Source organism: Ictalurus furcatus, chromosome 22, assembly GCF_023375685.1.
Source record: "Ictalurus furcatus strain D&B chromosome 22, Billie_1.0, whole genome shotgun sequence".
Taxonomy (NCBI): Eukaryota; Metazoa; Chordata; class Actinopteri; order Siluriformes; family Ictaluridae; genus Ictalurus; species Ictalurus furcatus.
In genome coordinates, this window is record NC_071276.1 from 20,533,282 (window position 1) to 20,557,184 (window position 23,903).

Genomic DNA, 23,903 nt, shown 5'->3' on the forward strand with positions numbered 1-23,903 from the left:
CATCTGAGACCCTCATTGTTCCTTCATTAGCCTTAATGCTATGCAGCTCATCAGTAGTTTAATTACAGCTGTTAGCATGAGAGGATTGTGTTGGTGCAGTGGAGGATTATGGGATTGATGTGGAGTAATGACTGTGCTGCTCTGTTGACTTTTCCTCCCTGGACACGTTATGCGTTTTTATTAATTAATAATCCTTGTTTATGATTTTTTTCACACACAGATCCTCTGCACCTGCAAGAAGTAAGGTTTTAAAAACTATCCTTCACTGAGACTGACAGATAGAGGCCACGCCTACTACACTAGGACTGACAGATAGAGGCCACACCTCCTTCACTGAGACTGACAGATAGAGGCCATGCCTCCTTCACTGAGACTGACAGATAGAGGCCACGCCTCCTTCACTGAGACTGACAGATAGAGGCCATGCCTCCTTCACTGAGACTGACAGATAGAGGCCACGCCTCCTTCACTGAGACTGACAGATTGAGACCATGCCTCCTTCACTGACTGACAGATAGAGGCCACGCCTCCTTCACTGAGACTGACAGATAGAGGCCACGCCTCCTTCACTGAGACTGAGAGATTGAGACCATGCCTCCTTCACTGACTGACAGATAGAGGCCACGCCTACTACACTAGGACTGACAGATAGAGGCCACACCTCCTTCACTGAGACTGACAGATAGAGGCCACGCCTCCTTCACTGAGACTGACAGATTGAGACCATGCCTCCTTCACTGACTGACAGATATTGGCCACGCCTACTACACTAGGACTGACAGATAGAGGCCACGCCTCCTTCACTGAGACTGACAGATAGAGGCCATGCCTCCTTCACTGAGACTGACAGATAGAGGCCACGCCTCCTTCACTGAGACTGACAGATAGAGGCCATGCCTCCTTCACTGAGACTGACAGATAGAGGCCACACCTCCTTCACTGAGACTGACAGATTGAGACCATGCCTCCTTCACTGACTGACAGATAGAGGCCACGCCTCCTTCACTGAGACTGACAGATAGAGGCCACGCCTCCTTCACTGAGACTGAGAGATTGAGACCATGCCTCCTTCACTGACTGACAGATAGAGGCCACGCCTACTACACTAGGACTGACAGATAGAGGCCACACCTCCTTCACTGAGACTGACAGATAGAGGCCACGCCTCCTTCACTGAGACTGACAGATTGAGACCATGCCTCCTTCACTGACTGACAGATATTGGCCACGCCTACTACACTAGGACTGACAGATAGAGGCCACGCCTCCTTCACTGAGACTGACAGATAGAGGCCATGCCTCCTTCACTGAGACTGACAGATATATAGGCCACACCTCCTTCACTGAGACTGACAAATATAGGCCACGCCCCCTTGAGTGGAACTAACATGACACTACTCAGGCCACACCTCCTACAGTGGTACTAACTGATACAGAAGCCACGCCTCCTTCACTCCTTTTTACTGTTTCCTGGTGGTTTTTGAATTCTGGCTTTGCCCTGGCCACGCCCCTTGATCACTTTGTAATTTTCCTGCCTCCAGTTCTTCCAGTTTCTTCAGATTCAGATGATCAGATGTTCTTGATGGTGGTTATCTCATTTGGGAGTGTCTACACGGTGTGTATTCTCAGTGTGTGAGGTGAGGGAGTGTGTGTATTACCCATAATGCAGTGCAAGTGGCATGTTGGTTTATAAATGCATACTGAATTAGTGTGTAATGAAATAACAAGTAAATTAAAGTGGCATTATGTGGAACACAGATTTTGTGTGTGTGTGTGTGTGCATGTGTGTGTGAGTGTGTGTTGTCAGTCATCTGAGACCCTCATTGTTCCTTCATTAGCCCTGATGCTACACGGCTCATCAGAAGTTTAATTACTGCTATTAGTGTCAGTGGCTTGTGTTAGCACAGTGGAGAATTATGGGATTGAAGTGAAGTAATGCTAGTCGCTGTGATGCTCTACTGAGGTGTGTGTGCGTGTGTGTGTGTGTGTGTGTGAGTTTGTTCTACCGCCAACATGAGGTAGTATTGTATTCAGTTTTTATAACATGCCCCTCCTCCCATTAGATTGTGGCCATCGTTGTTAGCATAGTTAGCAGAATTAGCATGTTTAGCAGGGTTTGCAGCGTTAGCATTGTTAGCAGGATTCTCATGGTTAGCATTAGCACTTACATTCATGGGGATGTTCCAGGCCATGTAGACATGGGACTTGAACTCATCCATCCAGACCTCAGCGGCCCTCAGGGCGTTCCGCTTGGCGTAGTAGTCGATGTCGTTGTTGTAGGGCTTCTTAGTGCGTTCGATGTGAGCGACTCGGGCACAGGGCAAAACCTCCATACTGCCCCCACACTGCCACACCTACACACACACGCACACACACACACACACACACACACCATACAGGAGTTACACACATTAAATATTTCACTCAGGATTTCGGCCTCATCACAGTACTGAGACAGCACTGGTTAAAGTAGTAAATGCCGAATTACCGCCTCGCCTCTGATCAGGGTTGTATCTCCTTGCTTGTGATCGATACCGATACTGGCTCAGGTCTTATCTGACTGATTGTTATCAGTTTGTAGATGTAAATGCCAACTCCTCTATGCTTAGAAAAGTAAAGTTTGGTGTTCCAAAAGGCTGTTAGAACACTTTTACACACACGGTACAGGTGTTAGGAAGTTGGGGTCAGAGTGCAGAGTCAGCCATGATACGGTGGCAGCTTGGGGCACGAACCTTCTGATCAGTAGCCCAGAGCCTTAACCACTGAACTACAACTGTTCTAGTACCGCTGTTCTAACTGCGCCCTGACTGCACTGACACATCTCTCTCTCTCTCTCTCTCTCTGTCCATCTCTCTCTCTCTCTCTCTCTCTCCGGGTGTGTGTTATTTTAGCGTTAATTGAACCAGGCAGTTTTATGTGATGTACTCTGCAAGTTAAACAGCAGTTAATTTAATTAGATTTTCCACAATTTCACTGATCAGCCGCTAAAACTGATGATGTATATGAATAATAAAACCCACAACCACCAGTGTTAAAGGATGAGAGAGAGAGAGAGAGAGAGAGAGAGAGTGAGAGAGACAGACAGACAGCCAGGGAAATAGATGCGCTCCTAACCACACCATCTAATTACACTGTTTCCATCACCCTTTATCACTCTTTATCCACAACTGTTTTACACACACACACACACACACACACACACACTCTGAACCAGGTCTCTGGGTACAGTGAGACTTCTGTATGGAATGGAATGAGTCATGATCGAGGTCCGTTCTGCACCACTCCGCTCTCTCTCTCTCTCTCTCTCTCGCTCTCTCTCTCAGTGAGAATTATAACTTACTCATAAATAAATAACAGTGAAGTAAATGTAATGAATCTCCATCTAATTACAGAAAAAAAATCAATATAATGTAATGAAAGGTGCATCATCTCAAAAGTGCATTTGAGCATCTGCCAATAACATCCACAGAGATGGAGAGAGAGAGAGAGAGAGAGTGAGAGAGAGAGAGAGTGAGAGAAAGAGAGAGAAAGAGAAAGAGAGAGAGAGAGTTTGTGGGTATGTGTATTAGTGCATGTGTAGTTGGTGTAAGTGGTTACACACACTGTAATCGTGTTGATCGAGTCTGTGTGATCTGCTCAGTAACGTTTCTGTTGAATTTCTGCTAATCCTGTTTAAAATCCTCTTTAAAATGCCACTTTTAGATTGTTCTTGAATAACAAATATTAAAGACACTCTTTACCACCGTGGTGAGCAGAACAGCATCTCAGAATACACAAACATGAGGTGAATTGGCTACAACAGCAGAAGACCACATGACAGACAGTACTCTGAGGCTACAGAGGGCACAGACTGTTGGGGGAACAGACGGCCGAAGATCGGATAAAATACCAGACAATATTTTTCACAATAAACAACAACACTACAACACTGTGCCGTTTCTGACAACATGGTGCACTGATGTTCAATACATACTTGTGTAATGGTGTTGAGCACACTGACGGATTCAAAACGTTCTTCATTTACCATGGCTGAGAGCAGAAACGCCACGTCGACACATCTGTCAAGCGGGAAAATCAGGATGAAAGATGACTGATATAAGATTGGGGAAGGGGGCGGGGCTTAATATTGGAGAGTTCAAAGTATTCACACCGACTTGCCAGTCATTCCAGATTCACAGGTCGAATGACTCGTGCTGTTTTAATGGTGGAAATAAAGTAGACCGCTCTTTTTGTGTATTTTTGAGTGATAACTCAAAGGAGCGTAGTCTGATGTTAAACTGTGGAGTTTTAAAAAAACAATAGTCAGTGACATCACCAACAAACTCCACAGGGCAGGGTGAAGGTCTCACAGTCCACCGTTCGAAGAAGACTTCGAGAGCAGAAAAACAGAGGCCATACCACAAGATGCAGACCGCTGGAATTCACAAAGAAATACAGAGATGATCCACAAAAGTTCTGGAACCGAGATGAACCTCTACCAAAGTGATGGAAAGGAAAAGATGTGTGGAGAAAGAAAGGATCTGCTCATGATCCAGAACATACAAGCTGATCTGTGGAACATGGTGGAGGTAGCGTCATGGCTTGGGCTTGCATGTCTGCTTCTGGAACATTCTCACTAATCTTTACTGATGATGAACTCGTGATGGTAGCAGCAGAATGAATTCAGAAGTCTACAGGAACATTCTGTCTGCAGATTAACAGAGAAATGCATCCAAATGAATCAGGCGGAACTTCATCATGCAGCAAGACAACGATCTACAACACACTTCCACCTCAACACAGTATTCTAATACTGATTGACCTGAGTGCTGCGGTCGACACAAAACGTTCCTCTGCTGTCTCACAGACGAAGGTATCACTGGCGATGCTCACGCTTGCTTTCTATCATATCTCACAGATCATAGATATTTTGTTTATGTTAAAGGCTTCAAGTCCCCCACTGGCCCCCAGTCCAGGCGTTCCCCAGGGTTCCGTTCTTGGCCCTCTCCGTTTCATAATTTATATTCTTCCCCACGGTCACATCATTCGTCGTCACAATCCCCAATACCACTGCTATGCCGACGACACACAGATCTATGCAACCGCCCGGTCTGACATATCCATCTCGACCAGTGCACTGACAGCCTGCGTTCACCAAATAAAACAGTGGCTAAACAATAACTTTCTCAAATTCAATGCTCAGAAAAATGCTGAAATAATGATTTTTGGCTCACAAGCTTGCAGACAAAATGTTGAAATAAGCCTGGATATTGATGCCTTCCTCACAAAGCCCTCTGAAAAAAAAATCTTGGAATAACATTTGACCCATCTCTGACTTTCGGCGCACACATCAAATCTCTCACACAAACTGCCAGACTGCGTCCCGTTCTTAGCCTGAAGGATGCTGAGTCACTGGTCCACGCCTTCATAACATCACAACTTGATTACTGCATTTGTCTGTTTTTCAGCCTCCCATCTAAGCTGATTACCAAATTACAATACATTCAAACCTCTGCAGCGCGCGTTGTGACCCGTACAAAACAGTCCAAACATATTACTCCCACTGTGGCTGGGCTGCAGTCTGCCTGTCTCCTGTCGCATCACATTCAAACTTCTGCTCCTCGCCTTCAAAGCCTTCAAAGCCTTAAACGGTCTCGCGCCCCAGTACCATGTGACTTACTGCACACTTATTGCACACTTACACACCAACACGCTCCCTTCACTCATCAAACCTAGGACTTCTCTGTGTCCATAAATTCAGTCTCTCCACTGCTGGTGGCGTAGTTACGGAACTCACTCCCCCAAAATCTACAGAACACGTCATTCGGAGGACGGCCTTATCCAGAGTGAGTTACATTTATCTCATTTATATATCTGATCAGTTGAGGGTTAAGGATCTCGCTCAAGGGCCCAACAGCGGTAGCTTAGCAGTGCTGGGGTTTGAACTCATGACCTTCCGATAAGTAACCCACCGTCTTAACCAGTGAGCCACCCCTGTGCCCAGAGCCTCCATTTCCTTATTTAAATCACAGATAAAATCCTTTCTCTTTTCCTCTCTCTTCCCACCAGAGATCTATAACATGTTCTTTTATTTTAACCGCTGATTGGATTACTGATTCATTGCCAGTGCTGTGTGCGAGGATGTGGTTATTTATGAGGCTGAATAATTTATCAGCACTCGCTCTGACCCTGTGATGATGTGATTAGAGAGAAAAACACACGCACCAATCGATGGGATAAATACCTCCTGCTTCATTAAGCATGACTAATGGATTTATTCGTCCGGTGAGAGACGCGCGCTTCATGGGTATTGATGGAGCGCGTGCAGTCGGTTTTACAGTGCGGATATTGACGAGAGAAAAGGACGGTAATGAGGTTAAGGTGAAGACCTGCAGAGGCTGGGCTCGTGGTTTAGCTCGGCACCGTGATCCGTCATTTCCACCGCGTTTAGTGCGATATATAGCGTGTAGTGGGATTCGAGACACACACTCTTCTGATCAGTAATCATTCAAACAGTTTAGAAACGAGTTTGAAAAATCACACCATGAAACGTCTCGGAGCTTTGATTTGGATTATATTCGAGTTTTTATTATCAAACACTGAGGCCGCTCTCACACTGGGTGTTTGTTCCTCAGGCTCCAGTGCACACGCAGTCCTGCAGGATGCGGCTCATCAAAACCACCGCCGCCAGCGTTTTTCCTTCCCCCCCGAGCTTCCGAAAGTTCAGTAATTTAGAAATGCCCAGAGTGATGCCAAGCGCTTTTTTATCTCCTTTTGTAAGATGAGGGGGAAAAATAACAAACACGGAGGACAGGACGTGGGCAGAACAAATCTTATTAGTGTTAATGAGTAATTAGAAGGAGTTTAACTATAACAATTACATACTGCAGTCTAACTACAGGTAATAAATGTGTTATCTGGGTATCTGACATCATGGAGCGGTCTCAATCTAACACCTAAAGGCTGTCTACTCAATTCTGAAGCTCAGACTCCAAAGCTGCCTCTGCTGAAGAAGAATCTAATCTTTATTATTATTATTATTATTATTATTATTTATAATTATAATAATAATAATAATGATAATAATAATAATAATTTCATTTTGTGGCAGTGAGATGTGTGTGATGTGCTTCACTGCTGTTTAAAAAAAAAGTAAAACTGAATGCGCTTCATGTGCACCATTAGATCACACACACACACACACACACACACACACACACACACACACTACAAATAAACCAGTGTCCTTGATGGAGATATTCCTCTACAGGGAGAATGTTTAGCTGAAAGGCTCCGGGAGAAGATTCGGTACCGTACAGAAGAATGCTAGATGCTGTAATGAATCTCCTGACTGCAATAATAACATCTCCGAACAAATAAAACCTCTTCAAACTTCCTTCAGTTTCTCTGAAACTGAATCTGTGCAAACAGCAACGTGTGGAACATTTAAACTGGACGAGTCGTGAGTGATACATGCATCAAAGGTTCAAAACTTCAATCTGATTTAAATGTGTGATGAGTAAATAATAAACACTGTGTGTGTGTGTGTGTGTGTTACTGTTACAGTAAAAACGTCAGCACATCTCCAGGTGTTTTATTCCTTTTATACCACAGCGATTTGTCCACAATTACAATTTTTATTTATTAAAGGATGACGTCATACATTTGATCTGTTTATAGTTTTATTTAATGTTATGTTAAATGTAACTATAGTTAGATTTAAGGCGGTATTTCCTGTTCTCTATTACATTATACGTCGTTCCTTCACCAGCCCTCTCTTTATTCTCTCTCATGAAGCTAATAAGACAAAACAAAACAACAACAAAAGCAACGCGGTTTGTGATGTTAGTGAGAAACTACAGAAATCATAAGCTCCTCTGCTCCTCTGAAGACGTCATAAAACTTAACAAAAAGTTACAGCTTTATCTCTGACTGAAAAATATATTTGAAGCGTATTCCCATTGATATTTTACTTTTTTTTAGTACATCTGGGTGAGTAGGAACAGGATATTGTTCGACCATGACTTCCTGTTTCACAGGGGTATAAATATGAGGTAACAAGCAGGCCAAACTCGAGCGTCTTCAGTGTGCCGACACTACTGGAACTTCAAATGGGATGGGGTTCTACGGTCAGATGAAACCAGAATAGAGCTTTTTGGTAATAAACACCAGAGGTGGTTTTGTCTCACACAGAGAGGTAGCCATATGGAAAAGTCCCTCATGCCCACGGTTAAATATGGAGGTGGATCTTTAATATTTTGGGCTGTTTTTCTGCCAGAGGACCTGGACATTTTGTTAGGATACATGGCATCATGGACTATCAAATATCAACAGATATTAAATGAAAACCTGACCGCCTCTGCCAGAAAGATTCAAATGGGCCGTGGTTGGATCTTCCAGCAGGACGATGATCCAAAACATCATCAGAATCAACACAAACATGGTTTACTGACCACAAAATCAAGGTCCTGCCATGACCATCCCAGTCCCCTGACCCAAACCCCATAGAAAACCTGTGGGGTGAACTGAAGAGGAGAGTCCACCAGCGTGGACCTCCAAATGTGAAGGATCTGGAGAGGTTCTGTATGGAGGAACGCTCTCAGATCCCTCGCCATGTATTCTCCAACCTCATCAGGCGTTATAGGAGAAGACTCAGAGCTGTTATCTTGGCAGAGGGAGCTGGCACAAAGTACTGACTAAAATAATTGTTGCACACCTATATTTAACAAAGAAATATATATTTTTTTATAAACCTGTGTTGTGTTTGTAATTGTTTGCTATCCATGAGAGCAGAGTATTTTTATGAATTTTTTTAACAAAAGATCAAAAGGTTAAACAATAAAGACGATTTTTCACAGCTTTCTTTGCTCATATTTACCAAGGGTGCCAATATTAGTGGAGGGCGGTGTGTATACCTCCTCACAGAAAACATCACCGTATCAACAATTTGTGAACAAGCTATAAAGATAAAGATGTATAGCTACACATACAGTATACAGTCTATATGCACATGTGGTGTTGATTGAAATCTGTGTCATTGTAGGTATTTTGCGGTGGCGTCATGATTACCTTAAGCAGCGATCTTCGGGGTCCAAGCACTACTTTGCATCCCAAATGGTCTATAAAGAGCTTTTAGTGTTATAATCATGCACAGTTATACAGAGAATACAGAGTTATACCAGTATATGTCACCTGTTTCAGCATGATGATCAGAGCTACATGAAACTCCACCATCAGAGCTCATTTGTAGGAAGCAGATTCTCCATTGTTCCACCAAATCTGTTTCCAGGTCTTAACGGTCTGTTCTGCTCATATCATTTCAGCAGTAAAAAAAAAAAAAGCCATTACAGTTCCGGTACCATCTGCTTAGACCCTAAAATAAGCCAGTGTGCAATCAGTGTGGGAATTAAGCAAATGTTGTGGAGGTTTTAATCTCCCTCTATTTAGATATTTAACACAAATTAAACTTTAGACATGCTGCCGCTGAACTTTCTGTCTGTCATTTGTTTCCAATTAACATCCATCACCTTCAGTCGTTCCTGCCGTGTCGGTGCACGACTCCATCCCGAACGCTGGAGCTCATATCTACTCGGTGTTCTTACAAGAAGGTCAGCTTTAAAAAGTCACACTAGAACATCCTCATTAGCAATCCTTCCTCATTAGATGTTACTTATATTATTTGTATTACCCATAATGCACCGAGTTTTAACACTGAGGAAATGGCACCAAGAAGGGGGCAGTGGTGGCTTAGTGGTTAAAAGCTCGATGGTTAAAGGCTCTGGGTTACTGATCAGAAGGTCAGGAGTTCACGCCCCAGCACTGCTACGCTACCACTACTGGGCCCTTGAGCAAGGCCCTTAATGCTCAGTAGTATAAATGTGAGTCTCTCTGGATAAGGGCGTCTGCCACATGCTGTAAATGTAATGTAAAAGGGAGTTTGGAGTTGAATGCAAATTTGAAAAACACACTTTGAAATCTATCTTTGAAGTGATGTAACTGATTTACAATCACTTTAACACCGTTTCAGATCTTATTTACGGAACATACACTATAAAAATGCTAGTTTGAGTGGGTCGGGTCATTTTGCTATGATATAACCAGTAGAACCATTGGGATTCCTTTAGAACCTGGTGTTTGGGTTTATTTCTTCTGCTGGGACATGATAACACTCCAGCATCTGGCTCGGTTTTTCTTCTGCAGCGTTCTTGGATGGAACAAAACCGCTGAGAATTCTCAACTGACAGGCGAGAGGTGAACGAGATCAATTTCTCAGTTTAACATCTGTGCAACTTTAATTTTTCGCATTTAAAATGAACTGGATTATTAACACATGCCTTATAGCAAGTACATTTACTGTGTATAACTAAATACATCCAGAATAATTGACATTTTCGAATTAAAATGTCATTAAAATCCCTAGATTCTAGATTCTAGATAGTCATGAAGATGCTGAATGTTTGGGTAGTTAAAGCAACTCGTCGTGCTGAGTTCTACACGTGACCCAAACGTGGATGTTCTGTTATATTCTGTCCAAGCACTGGGTTAGAGAGTGTAATACCCAGTGCCAATCTAAATCTGTATCTGTTTAGTTCTCCAAATATCTACATCTGTAGCTGTATTCGGATTTAAACCTGAAGTGGGCGTGGCCTAAACTGGATGGTACAGTAGATATAGAAATGTCAGGAGTGTCAGCATGGTGTGTGACAGTTCCTTATCCTCAGCTACGTCACAGAACCGGTCTCATCTAGAGGGAAATAAACTAGACTGGTTTTTTTTTCACTCACACAGTTATTGTTGTTGTTTGTACGTGTCCACAATATTTCATAACAGATTTAGTTGGTTCAATTTTCCATAATATAAACAAACTAGTAGCCTAATTTAAACCACCGTGACCCTGACCAGGCAGTTACTAAGGATGAATGAATGCTGTAAACATTTGTGGTTATTCTCATTTGATGCATCTGGTTTGAATAATTTGAGAGAAACAACCTTAAAAACATATCTTTAATATAGTGCAAAGAAGGAGAATGAACGAGTACTCATACATGTATATCACGGTGCTGTTGAGATCTGGATCCTGATTGGTCAGAAGGTGGTGATTAGTTCTCTATAACAGCAGCTCTGACTGTAACGCAGGTTTATATTAATGCTCTCGTTCTGATACGTTATGGTTTCTATAGCAACGGTTCGTTCACAGGGATTTATACGGCGGACGCTCCACTGATAATGAACAGATTAAAAAATAATGTGGTGAAGTGGGGAGAAATGTGTTCACGTAACGTTTATGGAAGGAGTCTCCAGTGTCAGTGCTATGTAACAGTCATTAAAAAAAAAACACACCCAGGAGAATGTTAATATTCACCGACTCCGTCCTGAATATATTAAAAAAAGGTAACTATAATGTTAATGATACACTGATCTACTGATTACATTCAGTAGTTAAAGCCCAAACGCTGTACATTAGCATTTGTGCAGTGTTCTAGATCTCATTTTCAATGTTCCTCTCTAAATAATTTCCATTCGCGATCGTTTTTTAAACCAAGTCACTCACTCACCTCCTGCAGCCTTCATTACACTCCTGCAGCAGTAATCAATATGAAATCTGAGAGGAAAATGAGTTTTGGAGTCTGTTGTGTTGATGGATAATAAAACGTATTTTCGGCGACATCTACATATTTTACAACAACGCCATGTTCAATAAGAGGAATTATTTATGGCCCCGTGCTGTAATGGTTAATTTCACATCATATCTGAGTATGTTTCTCTGTTTCTTTCTAGTTAACAGCTCACCGGAGCCTCGCTGTTTTAACAGGAGAGTGAATACACCACGATGGCGGAGCAGTCCAGGCCCAGAGCATGGACATAAGGGTCAGTTATTGGGAGCAGCTACATTTAAGGCTTTCATGTGGAGTTCCAGCTGTGTTCAGACCAGTGGGCGTGTCTTAGAAGTAGAGGAGACGGGTGTGTCTCTATCCATCTATCCACCCTTCACGTCCATCCACCAATCACATCCAACTGTCCATCCATACATCCATTCCTCCAGCAAATAACTTCCGTCCATCTATCCATCCATTGTCCTTCTATTTATCTGTGTCCATCCATCTATGCTTCTTTCATCCATCCATCCACCAATCACATCCATTCACCACATAATATCCATCCATCCATCCATTATTTTGTTGGATGGATGGATCCATCCATCTATACTTCTACCCATTTATCTGTTCATCCATCCATGCTTCTTCCTTCAATCCTTTCACTCATAAATCCACCTCTCACATCCATGACTGTCATGTACATGCTCCATTTCACCCACATCTACAGAACGTGTTCTTCCTCACACTGTGGGCTACACCACACATTTCCTCGTATGAATTTAGAAAGCGTGTCCCCCCTCGAGGCAGCCTCAGATTTAAACCCCAGAAAAAAGACGAGTGCAGGAATGTGATTAGATATTTGGCTGAATATTGTGTGTTTGTAGAATGAACGAATGGCGGTTTGATGTGATCGTTGATTTGTAATTACGATGAGGACAGTGTGTGCCAACACGCCCCTGCTCCGCTCTGAGGGAATTTTAATCACATGAACATATTCGACTATAAACCTCCAGCGAGCTTCACAGGTGAAGAACCCGCACACACTTCCTATGTGTTTTATTGGAAATGTGACAGGAAAAGGAACAGGTTATGAATTTAATAAGGGGCGTGAGTGTAACACCACTCACCCTCATCCCCAGTTCAATATTCTCTCCTCCGTAAACCTCCATGCCTGGATCCAGGAGGCCGATTTCTCCAAAATACTCACGATCCACCACGAACGAGCAGCCAATCATCGCAGGAGTCCTAATTAACACAGAGAGAGAGAGAGAGAGAGAGAGAGAGAGAGAGAGAGAGAGAGAGAGAGAGATTAATCAGCCTCTTTAACAGAGAACAGCTGTTTGGAACATTGGGACTATAAAACTAAAATAAACTGGAGTTCCATAAAAAGAGAAGCAACTGGAAGAGAATCTCAACATCATCAGATCTGAATCAGAGAGAACGATCAGAGAGAAAAACAAACAGATACGTAATAAAAATAATACTAATGATGATAATAACAATAATGATGATGACGATGATGATGATAATAATAATAATAAGAGCTGTACATGTTGTTGTGTTTGGGTCAGAGTGTGTGTGTGTGTGTGTGTGTGTGTGTGTGTTTTATTGATCAGTGGATCTGTGAGAGATCTGAGATGTGTTCCCCTGTAGAGTCTCTGTGCGTCTCAGCTGCACTGCTACAGACGAGCTTCCACTTCCTGTAACTCTGTAATCAAAACTCTAATCTACAGAGCGAGACTAGAGACACGAGTCACCCTGGGAACTGTCTCACTGGCTCTAACTCTGTCTCACTGACTATAACTCTGTCTCACTGGCATGAACCCTGTCTCACTGACTCTAACTCTGTCTCACTGACTCTAACTCTGTCTCACTGGCTCTAACTCTGTCTCACTGACTCTAACTCTGTCTCTCTGACTCTAACTCTGTCTCACTGACTATAACTCTGTCTCACTGGCATGAACCCTGTCTCACTGACTCTAACTCTGTCTCACTGGCTCTAACTCTGTCTCACTGACTCTAACTCTGTCTCTCTGACTCTAACTCTGTCTCACTGACTATAACTCTGTCTCACTGGCATGAACCCTGTCTCACTGACTCTAACTCTGTCTCACTGACTCTAACTCTGTCTCAGTGGCATGAACCCTGTCTCACTGACTCTAACTCTGTCTCTCTGACTCTAACTCTGTCTCACTGACTCTAACCCTGTCTCACTGACTCTAACCCTGTCTCACTGACTCTAACCTTGTCTCACTGACTCTAATTCTGTCTCTCTGACTCCAACGCTGTCTCACTGACTCTTATCCTGTCTCACTGACTCTAACTCTGTCTCACTGACTCTAACCCTGTCTCACTGACTCTAACCTTGTCTCACTGACTGTAACTCTGTCTCACTGGCTCTAACTCTGTCTCACTGACTCTAACCCTGTCTCACTGACTCTAACCTTGTCTCACTGACTGTAACTCTGTCTCACTGACTCTAACCCTGTCTCACTGACTCTAACTCTGTCTCACTGACTCTAACCCTGTCTCACTGACTCTAACCTTGTCTCACTGACTGTAACTCTGTCTCACTGGCTCTAACTCTGTCTCACTGACTCTAACCCTGTCTCACTGACTCTAACCTTGTCTCACTGACTGTAACTCTGTCTCACTGACTCTAACCCTGTCTCACTGACTCTAACTCTGTCTCACTGACTCTAACCCTGTCTCACTGACTCTAACCCTGTCTCACTGACTCTAACTCTGTCTCACTGACTCTAACCCTGTCTCACTGACTCTTACCCTGTCTCACTGACTCTAACCCTGTCTCACTGACTTTAACCGTGGTGACAGTTGAAAACTTTCCTCTCAAGTTTGGCATGAGTTCCTCTGCGGCCATGTTTACGATTCGATCTCTCTACATACAGAGCTGAAGAGTTATTATTTCTCTAAAAACACCGTCACTCTTCCATCACTCTTTTCCAGCTCACTTCTTTATCATTAGACCGACTCTTCCACTTCCGCTGGGTATCTACCAATTTCCTTTATGAATTTTCATTATAAACAGACACCAGGGTGAAACTCAACCCGGTACTGCGCTATACAGTCCTGAGAGAGAAAACTACAGAGTACACAGCATGCAATAAAAAGTGAGGGAGCGACGGATACACAGAGGCATCGACTGGTTCCAAACACACCACAGCAACCGCATTACACACTTAAAGTCCACTTCAGCACAGCAGATACACACCGAGTGACAGAGTGTGTAACAGTGACAGGAAGGAAGCTGAGAAATAAATAAATAAATAAATAAATAAATAATAAAAGCAGCAATCAGCAGATTTAATGCCAAGCAGGTCGTGGACAAACAGGAACAACCAGCGGGACGCCAAAACATTAGCTAGGTAATCATCAAAACCATGCTTAAACCAACCACACACACACACACACACACACACACACACACACGCACACACACGCACTAATTCCAAAAAGAGCTGTGTAGTGCAATCACAGTGTTTTCACGATCATGTACACCGGAATGTTTTATTCATAAATAACAGACATTTCACACGACGTCTCTAAACAGCTTTTTTTAAACGAATACACGTGTATAATATCACGTTTAAAAATGTTTATTATGTGAATTGATCAGTTGCAATTCTCTAAACACGCTGTACATTTGATAGAGTGTGAGAACAGTGCGATGGTGTTTTTTTATCAGCAATAAGATGCTGTTGTTGTTTGTTGTTTGTTGTTTGTTGTTTATGCCGCACGAGCGGTTTTTACCTGATGGGGGCGGTCTCGTCTCCTTTATCCAGCCAGTCCTGAGGAGGAATGATGTACATGCACCACAGGCCCCAGTTGTAGCCGTGAGCGGCGTTAGCGTACTGCTGCACCTCGAAGGTGTTGTATTTGATGTTATCTATCGCAGGCAGGATTATCCGACTGCGGGCTTCTTTTATCCGGGACAGGATCGGCTCGGCCCTGAGGAAGAGCGGGGAGAGAAACAACAGACATCACCTTCTCAAGAAGGTCTCTCGCTGTGCACCTGTCTGAAATGAACATCTGTCTAAGGTGTGTTTTTGCCACCTCTGTAAGGAGGTTACGTGTGGAACACATGATGCGTATTGGTGTTGTTACCGATCATAATCCGTTACTATCCGTGAGTTACCACGTAGGCCTCGTTTAAATATGAGGGGCGTCAAATAAACCCGTCATTTTATTTCAGAGGACAGTTCTGGAAAAGAATAAAGAAGAAAAAAAGAAAGGGAAAAAGGAATAAAGAAAGAAAGAAAGGAATAGGGAAAGAAAGGAAGAAACGAATAATAAGAAGAAAGGAAAAAAAGGAAGAAGAAGAAAGAAAGACATAAGAAGAAGAAAGAAAAACCAAAGAAAGAAAGAGGAAGAAAAAGAAGGAGAAAGAAAGAAAAAACAAGGAAGTAAGAAGGAACGAAAGAATGGAATTTAAATCAATTTAAATAAATAAATAAATAAATAAATAAATGGTATTAATACAGAAAAAAAACAATAGTGTTAGTTGATATTAACACCCACACACAAACACACACACACACACACACACACACACACACAAACACACTAAGTGTGTCTTTGTGTCCTTGGGCTGTGAATTGAATAACCCGGTGTAGGAGTATGTGTGTGTGTGTGTATGCGCGCGTGTGTGTGTGTGTTTTGAAAAATTCATGCCTTTTTTCAAATTTAATTTCAGGAAGCTTCAGTTGCAGAATTTTTATTATTTTGTATTTTTTATAGATTTAATTAGTAATTAATTATCATCATTGTATTTTACAGCATAGAGAGACAGAGAGAGAGAGACAGAGAGAGAGAGACAGAGATAGAAAGACAGAGAGAGAGAGAGAGACAGAGAGAGAGAGACAGAGAGAGAGAGAGAGAGAGAGAGAGAGAGAGAGACAGAGAGACAGAGAGAGAGACACAGAGATAGAGAGACAGAGAGAGAGAGAGACAGAGAGAGAGAAACAGAGATAGAGAAAAACAGAGATAGAGAGACAGATATAGAGAGACAGAGAGAAAGACAGAGAGAGAGACAGAGAGAGAGACAGATATAGAGAGACAGAGATAGAGAGACAGAGAGAGAGAGAGACAGAGATAGAGAGACAGAGAGAGACAGATAGAGAGACAGAGAGAGAGAGACAGAGATAGAGAGACAGCGATAGAGAGAGAGAGACAGAGAGAGAGAGAGAGATAGAGAGAGAGACAGAGGGAGAGAGACAGATATAGAGAGACAGAGAGAGAGAGAGAGAGAGACAGAGATAGAGAGAGAGACAGAGAGAGAGACAGAGATAGAGAGAGAGAGAGACAGTGAGAGAGACAGAGACAGTGAGAGAGACAGAGAGAGACAGAGAGAGAGAGACAGAGATAGAGAGAGAGACAGAGATAGAGAGAGAGAGAGACAGTGAGAGAGACAGAGACAGTGAGAGAGACAGAGAGAGACAGAGAGAGAGAGACAGAGATAGAGAGACAGAGATAGAGAGAGAGAGAGACAGTGAGAGAGACAGAGAGAGACAGTGAGAGAGACAGAGAGAGAGAGACAGAGGGAGAGAGACAGATATAGAGAGACAGAGAGAGAGAGAGAGAGAGACAGAGAGAGACAGTGAGAGAGACAGAGAGAGACAGAGAGAGAGAAAGAGAGAGACAGTGAGAGAGACAGAGAGAGACAGTGAGAGAGACAGAGAGAGAGAGAGACAGAGATAGAGAGAGAGAGATAGAGAGAGAGACAGAGATAGAGAGAGACAGAGATAGAGAGAGACAGATATAGAGAGACAGAGAGAGAGACAGAGATAGAGAGACAGAGAGAGACAGATATAGAGAGACAGATAGAGAGACAGAGAGAGAGAGACAGAGAGAGAGACAGAGAGAGACAGAGATAGAGAGACAGCGATAGAGAGAGAGAGAGAGAGAGAGAGACAGAGAGAGAGAGACAGAGAGAGAGAGAGACAGAGATAGAGAGAGAGAGATAGAGAGAGACAGTGAGAGAGACAGAGAGAGACAGTGAGAGAGACAGAGAGAGAGAGAGACAGAGATAGAGAGAGAGAGATAGAGAGAGAGACAGAGATAGAGAGAGACAGAGATAGAGAGAGACAGATATAGAGAGACAGAGAGAGAGACAGAGATAGAGAGACAGAGAGAGACAGATATAGAGAGACAGATAGAGAGACAGAGAGAGAGAGACAGAGAGAGAGACAGAGAGAGACAGAGATAGAGAGACAGCGATAGAGAGAGAGAGAGAGAGAGAGAGAAACAGAGAGAGAGAGACAGAGAGAGAGAGAGACAGAGATAGAGAGAGAGAGATAGAGAGAGAGACAGAGATAGAGAGAGACAGAGATAGAGAGAGAGACAGTGAGAGAGACAGAGAGAGACAGAGAGAGAGAGAGTAAAGTGTGTGAGATACAGCACAGCACTAATTACACTAAAGGGAGTTCTGCTGAGAGAAAACACACATTACACACATGTCCTTTAATCCCATAATTGGACGCCTCCTTCACATTTCTTCATAACAAACACGCGTCTGATCTATACGTTATAATCCCTTCCCGTGTCTTTCATTCTCCGCTGTTTGTTTTCGCACGTTTGCACGTATAATAAATGGGTGTTTCTCAGCCCGGAGGCGTGTTTTCCGGGGTCCGGCTCTGAGGAGGCGGTCTGCTAAAACATAAAGCGTACTTTAACACTTTTCACACACACACACACACACACACACTTTTCGTCCGTTCATCCTTTTACGCTGATCTAAAACACTGTAACCGTAGCAACCACGTTACTGCTTCTGTCTTTCAGCTGCACACGCTACAGTACTTACCTAGCCCATCTATCGGGATTCAGGTGAATTAAAGATCAACTCGACACTGAAGCACATTCACTTTGAGATTTTTTTATATATTATCATTAATTTCTTCTTGATAAACTTGATAATACTTGATATGGAGCTTTTGTGCTCAAATAACTACCAACAGCTGAAGGAAGCTGTGCTACTAGCCTGGGAAAGCATCAGTTGATGCAGTTACTCCAAGCAAGGGTTTATATGCTTTATATGCAACCAAATGTTAAGTGTTATTTACTTTACCTATACTTTTGCTCACCTAAAAATGAGGTGGTCTGATGCGAAAGGTGCCATGTCCTAAGTTCTCCATCTTCATCTCTTGATCTCAAACCCAAATGTCCTGAGTGTACAACAAAAAAACAAAAAAAACACAAGCCCCGAACTATCCTTGCTGTCCCAATACTTTCGGAGGGGACTCTAATTCCGTCTGAGTTTAGCCCGGTTTTACTAACATGACGAGACCACTGAGACGGATCAGTTTAATGAGGAAAGATGAATAAGACAGTTGACCTCCATTACACATCATTTCTCTCCGTTAATTACACAGAGATCATTCCGTTCAGTTCCGTTTTATTCGTGCAGCGCTTTTAACAACGGACATTTACAAAAAACTCACAAAGCAGATTTACAGAAACATAAACTTTCTTTTACTCTCACACTATCCATCGTTACCCAGATGAGGACGGGTTCCCTTCTGAGTCCGGTTCCTCTCAAGGTTTCTTCCTCATATCGTCTCAGGGAGTTTTTCCTCACCACCGTCACCACCGGCTCGCTCAACTGGGATAAAGTCACACACTTAAAATCTCCATCCTGTGTTTATATGTTTCTGTAAAGCTGCTCTGAGACAACGTCCATCGTTAAAAGCGCTACACGAATAAAACTGAATTGAATTGAATGACTTTATTACTGTACATGAGTCATTATTACTATAAAATAACAATACTTTTACTAGAGCACAGGTTTTGTTTACTCCACACACCTCTGTGTAAACACTCAGCAGTAAAGGATGGAGCTCTCTGTTCTGCTGAGTAAACCTGAGATCTTTATCTCCCACTGCGCTCGACTATGTGTGTCATCACTCTCTCTCTCCCCCTCTCTCTCTCTCCCCCCCTCTCTCACTCTCTCTCTCCCCCTCTCTCTCTCTCCCCCTCTCTCTCTCTCCCCCTCTCTCTCACTCTCTCTCTCCCCCTCTCTCTCTCTCTCCCTCTCTCTCCCTCTCTCTCTCTCTCGCTCTCTCTCTCGCTCTCTCTCTCCTCAGAGACTCTCCTCTGATGAAATTCCTGCGTGACGGGATCTAGAATGAGGAAACCTTCTTTCATACAGCTCTATCAGATAATAGGATCTTGCAGGACCATTATTTACTCTCGAGGGCTCTGAGGTGCTCCCGAACGCAGCCTGGTGGAAAAAAAAACAAACAAAAATAACACGGACTAAACGGAACGTCCCGGCAAACTCTCTCCGCAGGAAGGACGCGTTAATCCGTTCTACAGTTTTCTTTCTCAAGTGCATTATAGATCTCAAGAGCTGCTCTAACAACAGAGCGAGAGAGCGAGAGATTTATCACCTTTAGACATGCTATAGCGTGTGAGAGTTAAGCTGGAGCTCATCCTGTTCAACACCGGCCGCTCTAAACGTGAGCTTTAAATGCTGAGGAAACATTTACTGTTCTATTACAGCTCCTGTACTCACGTTCACGCGGCGCGTCCGCCGCACGAGTCCCTGTGAACGAGCTGTTACTATAGAAACGATAACGTATCATTAACAGAATCCTGCGCTACTGTCAGAGCTGCTGTTATAGAAAATCAATCAACACCTTCTGACCAATCAGAGTCCAGGGTTACACAGGACATTGTAAACGTTTAAACATCATCGCCATACGTGATGGACAGAGTGTTTTCATCGGGCTCTTTATATCCAATTATAATGGAGAGACTATTTAATAAAGGACAGCGACGTTATAAACAGGAGCGTTAACGCGACTCTAATTCATTCGTTTTAAGTGGGACTGCTTGTAACAGAGATTATAACACGTGTGTTGACAGACTGTGGGTTTAACACTTGCCAGTTTGGGAAGGTGACGTCATATGACATCATATCATACAGCATGTTAACAATCTCACACACACTAACAGCAAAGACATTCAGGTTTCTCAGTTTCTTAAAAACAAACGCTGGACGCAAACTCCCACAATGCACTGCATCTGTACGATGCTGAGCGACAGAAGAGACTCGGCTCGGCTAGTTAGAGCGGTATGAGATGACGAGAGCTGAAAGTCGAAGCTTTGGAAGCTGATTGAGCGGAGTGCACAGATGAGGAGGTGGAGGAGAGAGACTGAAGGACTAAAGCGCCGCTGCATCGCTCTCTTTGGGTAGAGATGAAGCGAGGGTTAAATCCCTCTGCACTGCGCTACTGCTCTACCATCAGTAGGTAGTAGTTATTAACGTTAACCAGCGTTGACCCAATCGGAAATAAACCAACATGTCCATGAAAGAAGTTTTACAAAATGGAAGATCACGTGTTAATTCTAAATAAATATCAGTATGGAAAGTGTGTGTGGAGTTTTCCTTTAATGCCCCGGTAAGAAGCGCGTTAGATAAGTGCACTAGATTCAAAAGTGTGACAAAAGAACGAAAATATCCCTCACAAATCCCCAAACAGTGATAAAAAGCCCAGGATGATTCGGCGTAGCGCGTGCAGCAAGCCAGTCTTTCAGATCACTTTATAACCTGCTACCGAATATCATAAAGCCTTTATCACAGCCGAGGCTTTATCTTATCTCTCACCACACACAACTCGCTTTCCTTTTATTACGCTTTAATCGCCGTTCTGTTCCTCATAAACATCCCGCTTATCTGCGTTCCTCCTTCGCGTACAGGAACACGCCGTGTCCGAGCTTTAATTCGGTTTATTTTACAGTAAATAAACAAAACAACACCTCGAAATATCCATCAACATCTGGAGAGGAAAGGAATGAAATACAGGTGTGATATCTTACGCCGCTTGGCAAAGCATTTATAAATCAAAACCAAGACAGGAAATATAAGTGTGTGAGAAATCCTGAAGGTTCACGGTTAATAATGTGATATAAGTGTGATATAAATGATTATTTTTGGTCTGAAACGTACAGGTACGCTGTACAGGTTGATTTAAAAGTCTTTTTTTTTTAACACTGTTGGAATTTGTCGTTTTATTTTCGTTCAAATATGATTAAACCAGGCCTAATTATGCGTTAGCACAGCACTGATGAATTCTGGATTCTGATCCAGTCACACGTCGTACTTTGTAACCAGGACGACGAATCATAATTGATGGTTCAGGCTAGGCCTGCTTTTACATTCTGCTTTTACGTTTCAGTGTGAAAATAGTTTACGTTGATATTATACCTAAACCAACAATTTCACTCGCACAGAAAGAATAACAAGATGTGTAACCATAGCTACAGATCTGTAGTGATTGTAGGGCTGCACACTTTCACCTGCAACATGCAAATGAGCACACAAACAAACTCTACACACACTGTGCGATCAACAGAGATCACTCCAAGAGCAAGACGTATATAGAAATGTAGAAAATTCTAAAGGGTTCACAAACTCCCCCACACACACACCCCACACCCCCCAACACACACACACTCACACACACTCCCCCCCCCACACACACACACACACACCCCACACCCCCCCACACACATCCCACACACACCCCATCCCCCCAACACACACACACAATCACCCCCCCCACACACACACACACCCCACACACACACACACCCACACCCACACACACCCCACACACACACACACAGAGCTGGGATAAAAGGGCAACATGGAGTGATGAATCGATTACGTTATGCAGGCTTCGTCCTCTCTCTGTATAAAAAACACTCAATCACACACTCTTCTGCTCAGAAAAGGTCAAACACATGATAAATATCACACACACACACACCCCCCCACACACAAATATTTACGTATATTCTGATTTTAAGGATAAAGATATTTGACACTGTGTAGGCTGCATGTGTGTGTACACACTGAGAAACATTAACACTCATTAACACAGCAGTGTTCAGTTCTGGATTGTGATTGGTCAGGATATAACAGGGTGTGGTGTTATGTACGCCACTCAAACACCTCATTTACATCAATCCTCTCTATTATGTCTGTCTCCTGTGTGTGTGTGTGTGTGTGTGTGTGTGTGTGTGTGTGGGTGTGTGTTTTACACCGTCTCTGTGATGGCAGGATAACACTTTCTTCTCCCAAACCAATATCTGTGAATTTTTACAAATGGGGAACTTAAAAAAAAACAGGAACAGATACATCTTGAAAAAACACCCCTTACCCCAGCAGAAATTCAGTAATTCAGTAATTCAGTACTGCCTAGTTTATAGCTAACTTCTCCTAACATACTGAGTAATAACAGTGCAGCTCATGCTGTTGATGAGTAATGATCCTGTACCTGTTGTACAGGTCGTGTACATTATTGTGTATCTGTTGTACAGTGGTGTACAGTATTGTGTATCTGTTGTACAGTGGTGTACAGTATTGTGTATCTGTTGTGCAGGTGGTGTACAGTATTGTGTATCTGTTGTACAGTGGTGTACAGTATTGTGTATCTGTTGTACAGGTGGTGTACAGTATTGTGTATCTGTTGTACAGTGGTGTACAGTATTGTGTATCTGTTGTGCAGGTGGTGTACAGTATTGTGTATCTGTTGTACAGTGGTGTACAGTATTGTGTATCTGTTGTACAGGTCGTGTACATTATTGTGTATCTGTTGTACAGGTGGTATACAGTATTGTGTATCTGTTGTACAGTGGTGTACAGTATTGTGTATCTGTTGTGCAGGTGGTGTACAGTTTTGTGTATCTGTTGTGCAGTGGTGTACAGTATTGTGTATCTGTTGTACAGGTGGTATACAGTATTGTGTATCTGTTGTACAGTGGTGTACAGTATTGTGTATCTGTTGTACAGTGGTGTACAGTATTGTGTATCTGTTGTACAGGTGGTGTACAGTATTGTGTATCTGTTGTACAGGTGGTGTACAGTTTTGTGTATCTGTTGTGCAGTGGTGTACAGTATTGTGTATCTGTTGTACAGTGGTGTACAGTATTGTGTATCTGTTGTGCAGGTGGTGTACAGTATTGTGTATCTGTTGTACAGTGGTGTACAGTATTGTGTATCTGTTGTACAGTGGTGTACAGTATTGTGTATCTGTTGTGCAGGTGGTGTACAGTATTGTGTATCTGTTGTACAGGTGGTGTACAGTATTGTGTATCTGTTGTGCAGGTGGTGTACAGTATTGTGTATCTGTTGTGCAGGTGGTGTACAGTATTGTGTATCTGTTGTACAGTGGTGTACAGTATTGTGTATCTGTTGTGCAGGTGGTGTACAGTATTGTGTATCTGTTGTACAGTGGTGTACAGTATTGTGTATCTGTTGTGCAGGTGGTGTACAGTATTGTGTATCTGTTGTACAGTGGT

General features: G+C 43.0%; 1 protein-coding gene across 3 annotated transcripts in view; it reads right to left on the minus strand.

Annotated features, from left to right (window-relative positions):
- The window catches only part of galnt9 (polypeptide N-acetylgalactosaminyltransferase 9), a 75,009-nt gene that overhangs the window by 8,669 nt on the left and 42,437 nt on the right, over positions 1-23,903 (minus strand). For 2 of the 3 annotated variants that reach the window (XM_053654069.1, XM_053654070.1), the window contains 3 exons: positions 15,348-15,545; positions 12,704-12,821; positions 2,169-2,354 (listed from right to left, as the gene is read on the minus strand). In XM_053654069.1, the coding sequence (XP_053510044.1) occupies positions 2,169-2,354; positions 12,704-12,821; positions 15,348-15,545 (502 nt within the window). Of the gene's footprint in view, positions 1-2,168; positions 2,355-9,171; positions 10,315-12,703; positions 12,822-15,347; positions 15,546-23,903 lie in introns of those variants that run through there. The other variant, XM_053654071.1, reaches the window with a different exon arrangement.